We start from the raw sequence: 12,220 nt of genomic DNA, 5'->3' as shown, positions 1-12,220 counted from the left end.
GAAAAAGAATTCTAATAAATATATTAATTAATAAATACATCAATTGATAACTTTTTCAAAAATATTGTTTAATAGTTAATTAGATATTTTATGAAAAATACATTAATTAATAGGGCAAATTAATGGAAAAATAATGTATTTTAATTTGATTTCTATTTTAGGTAACGTACTTTCAAAACTTTCATTTTGGTATATAAAATATAAAATTTTAAACATTTTAAGTACATTAGTAACCGGTTGAAGACTAATTTTAAATTAAAAGAAATCCATCTCATAACCACGTCAGCAAAGAATGATATAACTCGTCACATCAACATAATAACGGTTAGTGCTTCAACCGATTACCCGGGTACTTAAATGTTTAAAACTTTACATCTTATGTACCAAAATGGATGTTTTGAAAGTATGTTACCCAAAATATGAATCAAGTTAAAATACGTTATTTTTTCATGCAATTTACACTAATTAACAATAACTAAATAAGGGAATAACTAGAGGAAATTGACAAAAAAAAAAAAAAAACTTCTAAAACTTATTAAAACGCAGAATTTCTTTCTTTAAAAAACTCTTCTGTAACTCGATTTCACTTATTCTTTTACACTGTTTCACTCCTAGTATATAATATTTCGTCAATTAAACTAACTATCATGTACTGATTTAGAATTAAACTTGCCACTCTTTTCCTCTCACACTCTGTATGAGTTTTAGTTTAATGGCCAGAGTTAGGGTTTAACGTGGGTTTCCCCCATTTAATGTTTGAACTCCATCTATCCAACGATCGTCACTCAAATTCAGTAACACGAACACACGTTTAAGTTTGAACGCCTCTGTAAATTTCCAATTCGTGACTTCTATTTAATAGTTTATGGCGTTGGTTCTTGCCTTAGCAAATTTATTACCATTTAGCTCGAAACCTCGCAATGTTACATATATGTAAAAAATAATTTTGGTATATAAAGATATGTAAACAACACAGAGACTTGAGATCATGTAAGACCAAAGGTTTTTCGTGAAACTCGTAAGACCAATTATCAACCCTTGGATTAGATCTACAATCTGAACATTCAGAATCACAAAATTGCCACGACACTTCTCAATAATCACAAAATTGTCACCGTGCAACTTTAGACCATTAGATCATTAGCTTATAAAGTTGATCAATGAACATAAATTGGTCTTACGGGTCTCACGAAAAACCATTAATCTTACGTGAACCCAACCCACAACACGAATATATTTTTGTTAATTTTTAAATACGTGGAATATCAATAATCGTATATTTGAAATAAATATCATATTATTATAATATATAGCTTTTAAAACGGTTATCATGTCTCTTTCTAAAACATTTTGTATATATGCAGGTATCAAAACATAATTCATTACACAAAAACATATTAAATACCAAACGCCTGTGAGTTGGGTTGGCCAAAAAATGGCAAAATTTCGGTTTAGTTTCATCGTCTTCATTATTGCATTCATGGCAATCGTTGAAATCTCGATTGTAAGTATATAGATACATTTGTGCATATCAGCTTATATATACCGTATTTGTTTCTTTGATTCCAGATTTATATTCGAAATTTTAATTTATTTGATGAAAAACTTTTTTCCCAGGCGGGGGGCGAAGGTTCTGTACCGATTGGAGGTAAATATTTTTTCATAGATGGATTGTATTTATTTTTATTAAAACTACAGTTATAATGGTTACAACTGATTTGATGTAGAATGTCCATCTGCATGCGGAGTTCGATGTTCTGCAACACACCATCCTGGTGAATGCATGGATGTATGTATCGACTGTTGCGGAAAATGCTTATGTGTTCCTTCCGGTACTCTTGGGAACAAAGACGAATGTCCTTGTTACAGAGATATGAAGACCAAGAAAGGACTGCCCAAATGTCCATAAAATAATTAACGACTAAAATGTATTTTGTTCATCGTAATTTTATACAGTTTTGACTTGTAATGATAAATAAAGCGTCGTTCCTTCCAGAATGAACTTGATGGCTATGTGTTTTTATTTATTTATCAAGATGTCATGTTTCTGAGTTGGATGAAGGGTCGGGCAATGAAAAACAGTCGAGTTTTGTACATCGGTACTTCGAAATTATTATTTTTTAAGATTATTGAACCAAAGGGTTGCATTCAAAAGATTCGCTTGGCAAGGTTATAGCAAAATGGAGTGTAACTAAAGAATATTTGGTCTAACGGTATTGTAGTCTTTGGTCTCATAGGAGATCAAAAGTTCAATCATCACCAAAGGTGAGGAGGGTGTGTGAGTTTATTTGTTGCATTTTCCGTAAATAATATTATATAGTTCAAAAAAATGCAGTGTAATTGTTAATAATTATGGTCGGAGAATCAAGGTTCCAAGTCGAGATAAAGAATCAAGGTTCAAACATTAATTGTAATATTAAAATGTTCACGGCATGTAGCACTGAAACAAATTTTTGCTAATAACGATATGTTTCAAGACGATATTACTGAGTACTTCGAGAATCGAATATTACGTGTATTACGAGTTTTTTTTCATTAATGAAGAATATTGTTTTTGAGTTTTTTTAATCATAACGAGAAGATTTTCGTTAGAGGTTATTTAAAAAGTTTTTTGATACTGCTTTTTAGAGTTCATTTTCTCGTATTTAATCGGTTTTAATCTTTATAATTTTAGAATCGTTTCAGATGTAACCAATTGTATTTGTTGATATATTTAAATTACAAAATAAAAGCTTTTTGATATCAAAATATGTATTTATTAATATATTTAAAATTATATATATATATATATAGAGAGAGAGAGAGAGAGAGAGAGAGAGAGAGAGAGAGAGATGGGTTCATTGGAGACAAACATTTTTCGTGAGACCATTTTTTTGCACTTAAAACTTCACAGTAAAACGCTGTGAAGGTAAAAAAAAAGCTGAGCCTTCACAGTAAAAAAACATTGTGAAGGTTACTTTCACAACTTTTTGTTGTGAAATACAAGTGTAAAAAAATGGTCTTACGAGTCTTCTCGAAAACAGACTAGTCTCACGTGATCTCAACTCCCTTTCTCTTTCTATATATATATATATATATATATATATAGAGAGAGAGAGAGAGAGAGAGAGAGAGAGAGAGAAAAGTTAGGATCACATTTGAAAATCATGATCTGGTAAATTGACATACATTAACATATCTTAACACTTCCAACGAAATTTTAATTTTCTATTGGAAACAAGCGCGCGCACACACACACACACACACACACACACATATATATATATATGTTTGTGTACAGACTCAGGGGCTGTTTATCAAATTTTTTATTAAGTCTTGTATAGATAAATTTGTCTGTCCGGATAAATAGATGTTGTTTACATTTTTTTATCTGAACCAACAGTCTGAATAACATAAATGACCGATTTACCCCCAATATTAATTATTTGAACATCAAAACAAAAAAAATCATAAAGAGGCCGAAGATGTGGTGTCTCATATGGGAAGGAGGTTGTGCTTTAAGTAAGGGGTAGGGGTGTCATTTTTGTAGCTTAATGGGCACAACACACCATTTCTATTTGTGCGATTAAGCCATGTTCTGTGTAAATAAGAGGATGTTCACTTGCGGCTTAATTAGACTTATTGGTCTATCTGGCTTATTCGCACAGCTCATTTGAGTGGTTGACTTACGGCTTATTCGCACAGAACATGGCTTAATCGCACAAACAGAAATGATGTGTTGTCCCCATTCAACCATAAATGACACCACTACCCCTTATTTAAAGCACCGTCTCCTTCCCATACGAGACACCTCATCATTGGCCTCTTTGTTATTTTTTTTAATGTTCAAATAATTAATATTGGGGGGTAAATCGGTCATTTATATTATCAGACAGTTGGTTCAGATAAAAAAAATAAACAAGAACACCCATTTATCCAAACAGAAAAATTTATCCAGACAGACAAATATACATGACTTAATAAAATTTTTGATAAACATCCCCTAAGCCGTAAATAAACAACCCAAATGAGCTGTGCGAATAAGCCAGATAGACCAATAAGCCTAATTAAGCCGCAATTAAACAGCCCCCACATTCTTTTGCTAACAATTAGTCAGTACTCATTTTATAAACTTATTTAAGTCGTTCATTTTTTTTATCAACAATTATGGTTAAATTATATTATTTTCGGATATGTCATTTTGGAGATTTTCATTATATTATTTTAAATCATTAATGCATTTAATATCCTAACACACTTTTTGCCCCAAAAAAATATGATAATTTGAAAGTACGGTTTTTAAAAAAAACCGTTGAACTGTTCAAATTGGCTGAATCAAGTTAAACATACCGTTTTTAGCAGTTTGAGCAGTCTGACGGTCTGATCTAAAAAGTAGCCAAACATTCGGTCTGGTCTAGTCCGCGATTTGAACTTTTTTTTAGCAGTTTGGACCGAATTGACATCCAAAAGTCCACATATATAAGTTGTATATAGTTTTCATGTTGTATGCTCAACTTTATGACCCAATTTAAAAAAAGTTCGTACTATACGTTATGTTTTTAATTTTCATTTCTTAAGTGACTACGTTATCTGAATTGGCAAAATCTTGAAATCCATCAAAAATCAAATACAAAGTTATAACCGTTCTTCGACTTGCTCAATGTTTGTCCAAAATTTTAAAACTACAGTTGGTAGACTCGTTTAACTTTTTTTCAATTTGCTCAAATGTTATTTTTGTTATAATTTTAAAGATAGACGGTTTTTTTTCATAATTATATATACTATTTTTTAATAATGTTATTTTGGTAGAAATTTTGTTTTGGATATACATGTTAAGTTATGTTAGTTTAAAACCTGTAAACGGGCCTAAACCTCCTAAAACGGTCAAATCAAACCGCCTTTTCTGGTTCGGTTTGGTCAATTGCGACCAAACCTCTTGATTTGGAAATTTTCTAAACGGTCATTGCAATTTTGGTTTGTGGTTTGGGGATTAAACCGTTTAAACCAGACTGCAGACATCGCTAATTTAAAGTCATTTATGCTACAAAATGTATTAATAACAAGCATCAAAATGTCATTTAGAAGTTCATACGTATGCCGTAATTAGTTGTAGATTTAAATTTATGACATCATGTATTAATAACAAGAAGACTACTCACATTACCTAGCGAGATACATCTTAATTTAATATTTTATTTTTTTATCTTAGTAGATGTTATAATATGGTATTATATGATTTTGAAAAAAACGATGATGTTTTTATTTTTCAATAAAATATAAATTTGAAGATATCATAAAATTTGACAAAAATATATCGATATTAGTATCAAATTAACTATTTAAATTTTTTCATTTTTATGTAATTTTTTTAATTTAATTTTTTTATTATAACTTAATTAGGTTCAATAACGAAGTAATTTATATTTGATTTAATGATATAGTAATCTTATAAAAATAATAATTAATCATTTTGTTAGAACTTGATAATTATTTTAATTATATTTTAGATTTTAAAATGAGATGTTTATTCTCTATTTGATTATGTTTTTCCGCAGATAGTTATACGAATTCAAACGAAACTTTAATAAGTTGTATTTATGCATTTTTTTTTCCTTATAAAGATAATAAATAATTATTTTGTTAGAACTTGATAATTATAGTAATTATATTTTAAAAATGAAATATTTATTATCTATTTGATTATGTTTATATGCAGTTAGTTACATGAATTCAAACTTGAAGCTTTAATAAGTTGTACTTATGCATAATTTACTTGTAATCTTGAAATTTAAGTAATATGCATCAATATACAGTACTTTATGCACAAAAATGGTTTTTAAGAATTTTTGTCAAATTCTTTATAATATAGTATAGATAAATTAGAGTAAATTACACATTTCGTCCTACAATTTCAAAATCACAAGATGACCATCACATTTTACAAAACATTTGAATTTGTTCCCTTTTTCTAACTATCGTTAAAAGATTCCAGTAAAATTAATCCATTTACGTTATTTTATTGATTTTGATTGGTTAAAGACAAAGAAAACTCGATATATGAACGAGTTTTTTTAAGGCCGTTATATGAATAGACAAAATCCAGATGTTTTTTAAACCATAACAGTTATCTTGTAATTTTGAAACTGTAGAGATGAAAAATATTAAATCTGACAAACTATAGGGACCAAATTTGTAATTTACTAAATAATTTATTACTTGTAAATTTTTGTGGATCATGAAATCAGTTAAAAAGCCTAATGTTAGGTTTATTTTCCCTTCGTTGCGTTCTTGAATTTAACTCTCAATTGTTTAAATTATTAATTATAATTTAAATTAACGATAATCATTGTCAAATTTGAAATCAAAGTAATCATGGTAATAAGAAAACTAAGTGGCGGTTTGTTTACATCTTAATAGTTTCATTAAGAGACAATCTCTGAATCATTAAAAGATTAATCTTGTTTGGTAAAAAAAAGTCTGCATCTTCATGATTCTAAAACCCTCTGAATGATTTTGTATCATGGGTCTTCCTTAATCATTTAACTCTCTAATTTTATTGTAAACAATTATCAAACAATTATATTTCATTTTTTCACTATATAATGAGAGTCTATTAATCATTATGTACCAAACCATTCAAGAACTGTCAAACCCCTAATTCTTAACATAAATATAAAAATAATTCATATTAGTGTTACTAAAAAATATTTTTAAGTAATTATTATTTTATTATAATTTAAATATTAACTTTTAGTTATTCAACGACAAAAAAATTGGGTTTAAACTCGGAGAATATACTATTATTTTTATTTCAATCTTTTTCATGTAAGGGTTGGGTTCATGTGAGATCAATGGTTTTTCATGAGACCCATAAAACCCATTTATGTTCATTGATCAACTTTATAAGCTAATGATCTAAAATTGTACGGTGACAATTTTGTGATTATTGAGAAGTCTCGTGACAATTTTGTGATTATGAATGTTCAGATTATAAATCTAATTCAAAAGTTGAGAATTGGTCTTACGGGTCTCACGAAAAACCTTTAGTCTCACATGATCCCAAGTCTACCATATAAATTATGTTTTTGTCCCTGTTGTTTTATTAAAAAAACATGATTTTCATCCCCGTGCTTTAGAAATTGTGTTTTTTCATTCATATGGTTTGTAATTCATTGTTATTTTCATCTTGTTGGTCTAAAATTATTATTATTCCATACCTTGTGATTTATAATTCTCTACGGTTTTGGTCTCTTGCCCCTTTCTTTAACTTCTTTAAAAAAATCGTTAAATCAAAGACATTTTTGCTTTTTCTCGATTTTTTTTGTCTTTTTTTACCCAAAAAAATATATTTTATGATCATAGTCCCTATAGTTTTTGATCTGATAAAAGAAAAAAATATCGATAAAAAAATGAAAATGCCTTCATGTGACGAAGTCTTCAAGTAAAGAAAGGGACTAAATACGAATATTTTTGCAAACCATGATAATGATCTTGTAATTTTAAAAACTATAAGGATGAAAACTGTTATTTTTGACCAACCACAGGTACTAAATTTATAGTTTACTCTAATTTCATTCTGGGGCCCGCATCTAAATGATTCACTAATTGGTGATCCAACGGCCAGTATTGATCTGAGATCGTCCCCATGGTAAGATCAATATGCGCGGAACATAGGACCAAATCCTCAATTATCCCGCAGCTTCTCGATTCTTCCTCTCTCACATGCTATAAATACCTCCTGCTTATTCGGTTGCCAGCTTTCACCTTCGACTGTGTGAATCAGTCGACGTATCGTCGTCCAATTTCTCTATCATTCTCTCGTTCACTGCTCTCCGATTTGGTAATTTTCTTCCCTGAAGTACATTTGATATCCGTAGTTTTGTTGTTGTTGTTGATGTTTAATCGATCAAGTTCTTGCAAATTGATGCATTTTAATTCTGTTTTTCTCTTTGAAAACAAAATTTTCCAGGGTCTGATAACAGCGTGTTGTTAGATCTTTTGGTTCGGCTGTTCGTGAATCGAGAATTATGTCTCATATCCTTCCCGATATGCTTCGTTTCTCCAGTTTCAGATTGCTATTTTTTGGATTATCGATTCTTTTTAACATCTGTGAAGGCTTACTTGATTTTCTTCAGAATTTTAAGCAAACAAATAACGATCTCGATGGTTTGTGATCATATTTGTTTGATTTTTTTACTTTATTGCATAAAATCCGTCGATCTGAAGGTTTATCAGTGAGAATATATTAGGTATGATTATGTGATATCTATATGCTTGTTAAATCTTAACTTCGAAGATTACGCGGAAACCAAAGAGATCGTGATAGGGAACGTGCTCAAGCAAGAGCTGGCGGCAAGGCTAAGCAGCCTAAAGCTGATGGGCTAACTCCTGAACAAAGACGAGAGAGGTTTTTATGTTTTTCACTTTTTTCTCCATCTTGTATCCAACTTCATCCAGCATAACAAATTGATTGAGATAACTTCCAACTGATTTGATGGCTACTTAACCAAAATATTTGGCTTGGTATTCAAGATTTTATCAAATTTTTTGTAATTCTGTTTAATCATTATATATAAATGTTGTACTGATTGATTTGGGGGTTTTCTTGGAGCAGGGATGCGAAAGCTCTTCAAGAGAAATTGGCAAAAAAATGGGCTAAGGATTCGTCAGGAGGGAACGATGTGAAGAATGGGTTTAAGACCAAGAAATAGATGGTGAATTGTATAAATGGTAAATATATATATATATGGGAATGAGAGTTTTCATGGCATTTGTTGGGTTGTTCTTGACGGGTGGCTTGTAAAACTCATTGACCATTGATGGTCTTTTAATCTAATATATCTGTTCGGTTTGGATTAAAGTTTGTGTTTGACATCTTGTTCATGTTTTCTTCTTCATAATGAGGCCATTGATAATCCGGTTTTGCTGTTGAAATCTGGTTCTGATAGATGAGGCTCGGCCCATCAGTTGTTCTCGAAGCTTCCTTTTATAAAAGGAAAGGAAAAAAAACGTGTGTTTTTGAAAGAAAATAATCATAATTTCTAGCACAGAGAGGAAAGGAAAGAAAATGATTTAAAATCTTCAAAAAAATATTAGAGCATTTTTTATAAAATTTTCATTTTTTAAAATATTTTTGGGTAATTGTAAGAAAAAAAGTAATAAATTTTGATTTGATTTGATTTATATTATAAAAATATATTTTAAAAACTTTCATTTTAAAATCTAAGATTTCAAGTTTTATATATTTAAATATTTACTGACCGAAACATTGATCGGTTATTATATTGATATGATAAATGATTTGGTATTTTTAAGTATTAATATGTTTAATAATATAATTAATATAAAAATAAAGTAGCTGTTGAAATTGAAAGTAATTTTCATAGAGATTTTTTATTTTTAATACTTCTAGTTTAAAAAAAATATTGCATAACGGTTGAAGATTCTATAGATTGACATCGTCTGTAGTAAAAAATTGACAATTCATAGTAATATTTTATATAAATTAATATAGTTCATGTAGTTTTTATTTCACTTCATATTAATGTTTTTCATCATCATTTTAAACTTTTTGAGTTAAAACAAATTATTTTATGAACCATCAATCTTAGAATCAAAACTCTATGTTAGTTATAATTTGAGACTTTATTCTTATTAGTATTTAATCTTATTAATTAAGATTTCAGATCTAAGGACCACCACTTATAAATTAGAAATGAAATCATGACTTCAGACTTCAACATCTCTTAAAAAACAAACGACATCTAAGACTGATACTGGTGGAGGGGTTCTCCTACGAAATTCAAACTTGAATATGTATTTGAAAACAGTCGATCACTCCACCGCTTTACCAACTTTGCTATCGCTCAAACCCAACTGGTCCCTAATGAAAGAATCAATCTCTCTTGTAGCTGACCCCCCTTCACTCACACTCACTCTGCAAACACCCTTAACTTTCTTCACCCTTTCCATCATTTCTTTACTTTCATCACTTTCACGATCCATAAACCGCCGTACCACCGCCGCGATCTCCGCCCTCGCCACCACATTACTCCCCGTCTTCACCTTCCGACCGATCTTCCAATCTCCAACAATCACTTCACTGTTAATATCTTGCTCGCCCGTTATAGGAAACGTCAAAATCGGCACACCCGAAAACACACTTTCCTTGATCGAATTCCACCCGCAATGACTCAAAAACCCTCCAATCGAAGAGTGTAACAACACCCGCAACTGGTCGCACCATTCCGTCACCAGACCGTTGCTCCCACAATCTCGACTCAACCGTGAAAACGCATCTCCTCTTGCAATCAACAAGAAGTTCACCCCACTTTGCTTCAATCCGGCAAGGATTTCGTCCATTTCAGCACTCGAAACCGAGAGATAACTTCCTAATGCGATATAAAGTACCGATCCTGCAGGCTTGGAGTCTAGCCACGAGAAGTAACTGTGCTCGTTTGACGGAAAAGCGGGTTGGAGCCGTAAGTTGGGTATGTTGGGTCCAAAGGCGTGAACGGGTATTTGAAATTTGTGTTTGATAGCATCAATGGCTTCGGGTTCTAGTTCATACACGGTTGCTAGTAGTAGAAATTGTGCTTTTTTGTTTATAGAAACAAGATCGGGTATGATGCCATGGAATCTCCGATCGACCACCGGAAAATCCGTCACCTTAATCGGTTGTAAGCCGGGTATGTAATCGACATACTCTTCTCCTCTTCCTGTCGTTTTAGCGACAAAAATGAACGTATAAGAACATAAGATTTAACAATTAACTCAGGGGACACTTACCAACAGGTCCGTTTCTGACATTTTATAGGCCCTGGACGAACATAAAAACAGGGCCCACTGCAAGAAACAAGGCAACGACTTTTGTCGTCGCAAAAAATGTATTTATCATCAGAAAGAGTATATAACAACGACATGCTATAACTTGTAGCGGAAACATGTCATCTCTTTAAAGTGCATCGTCAGAGTTTACTTTTCTTGTAGTGACCCTCGGTAAGTACGGGAAAAAAATTCAATAAATTATTTCCATTAGTATAAAATTGAGTACAAAAAATGCTAATAATTCAGTAAAGAAAGAAATCTTAATAACAAGAAATATGTGTTATTTTGATACAAAAAGAGAATTCGTGTGAGTGAATGAGAGATCAATAATAAAAATAATTATCAAGGTTTTCTATACAAGTAGACAAATGAGGATCAATAAAAATATGAAAGAAAAAATGATCCATTGAGATCCAATAATAGCAAATAATGAATTAAACATATAATATGCAAGTTCAACAAATGATTATTTGAGCACTTAAATAGAATCTTGTGGTGTGGTGGAATCCCAATAAAAGATACATAAGTCAAACAATTGATAAAAATATTTGAATTCTATTTTCCTTTTTTTTTGTTCAACTAAAATAAGATGTTAAAGATTAAAAGTTTATGGAACATGACATATATAAGAGACATTACTAAATACATCCGGTAGAAAAATTTTATTGATTAATCACAAAATCATGAAACACGTCATAGATTATAAGAACAATAGATTGATTGTCAAACAATAGTAAAACATTTTATGTAGAAGGAAAAATAGATAACAATAGTCAACAAAAACAATTAGAACAAGAATACCAAATAACAATAGTCAATAGAAGCAAAAATTGATAAAAATATATAGTAATAGCAAGCACATGATCTTAAAGTTAAAATGTTGAAACACAAAAATAGTCAAGCATACAGAGATAGCAAATAGCCAATATCATTGGACATTATTGGAGATTAAAAAAAAATTAGAGAGGCAATAAACAATAGCATATAATGAATGACCAATTAATTTTTTTATTTTTTTTCCAATGTAATTAGTTGATATATTTATGTGCCCTTATTATCTACTAAATTCTTTTTACCTCTTATTATATGCTACAATTTTTTGGTTTTTTTTTTTAATTTATTAAATGAGAAAATTGCACCAAAATGTAACAAACTTTCACCTAATTTCTATTTTGGGGAACCAACTTTCACCTAATTTCTATTTTGGGGAACCAACTTTCAAAATCGTCATTTTGGAGAACCAACTTGCATCCGATTCTTATTTTGGGGAACCAACTTTCAAAATCGTCATTTTGGGGAACCAACTTGCATCTGATTCCTATTTTGGAGAACCAACTTGCAAAATAATTATAGAAAAATAACTAAAATTCGTTTTTTTCCCAAAAATTAATGCAATAAAATATATTTTTCATTT

General features: G+C 30.3%; 2 protein-coding genes and 1 long non-coding RNA gene across 3 annotated transcripts in view; 2 read left to right on the top strand and 1 right to left on the bottom strand.

Annotated features, from left to right (window-relative positions):
• Nucleotides 1–1,435: 1,435 nt before the first annotated feature.
• Nucleotides 1,436–1,909, top strand: LOC112505178 (peamaclein-like). The gene is made up of 3 exons (XM_025109125.1): nucleotides 1,436–1,504; nucleotides 1,618–1,648; nucleotides 1,728–1,909. Exons 1-3 carry the CDS (start codon nucleotides 1,436–1,438, stop codon nucleotides 1,907–1,909), a joined length of 282 nt encoding a protein of 93 aa, XP_024964893.1.
• Nucleotides 1,910–7,731: 5,822 nt separating this feature from the next.
• Nucleotides 7,732–8,839, top strand: LOC112507286. Its single transcript, XR_003068507.1, has 3 exons — nucleotides 7,732–7,819; nucleotides 8,276–8,386; nucleotides 8,594–8,839. It is a non-coding gene; the product is annotated as an uncharacterized LOC112507286 (long non-coding RNA).
• An 824-nt stretch (nucleotides 8,840–9,663) lies between these two features.
• Nucleotides 9,664–12,220, bottom strand: part of LOC112507678 (UDP-glycosyltransferase 87A1-like) — a 9,221-nt gene continuing 6,664 nt past the window's right edge. The window contains exon 2 of the mRNA XM_025112340.1: nucleotides 9,664–10,697. Coding sequence (XP_024968108.1) covers nucleotides 9,814–10,697 — 884 coding nt within the window. The 3' untranslated portion in view covers nucleotides 9,664–9,813. The remainder of the gene's footprint in view (nucleotides 10,698–12,220) is intronic.

Source organism: Cynara cardunculus (genome assembly GCF_001531365.2).
Source record: "Cynara cardunculus var. scolymus isolate 2C chromosome LG 2, CcrdV1, whole genome shotgun sequence".
Taxonomy (NCBI): domain Eukaryota; kingdom Viridiplantae; phylum Streptophyta; class Magnoliopsida; order Asterales; family Asteraceae; genus Cynara; species Cynara cardunculus.
This window is presented reverse-complemented; position numbering and strand designations above follow the sequence as displayed.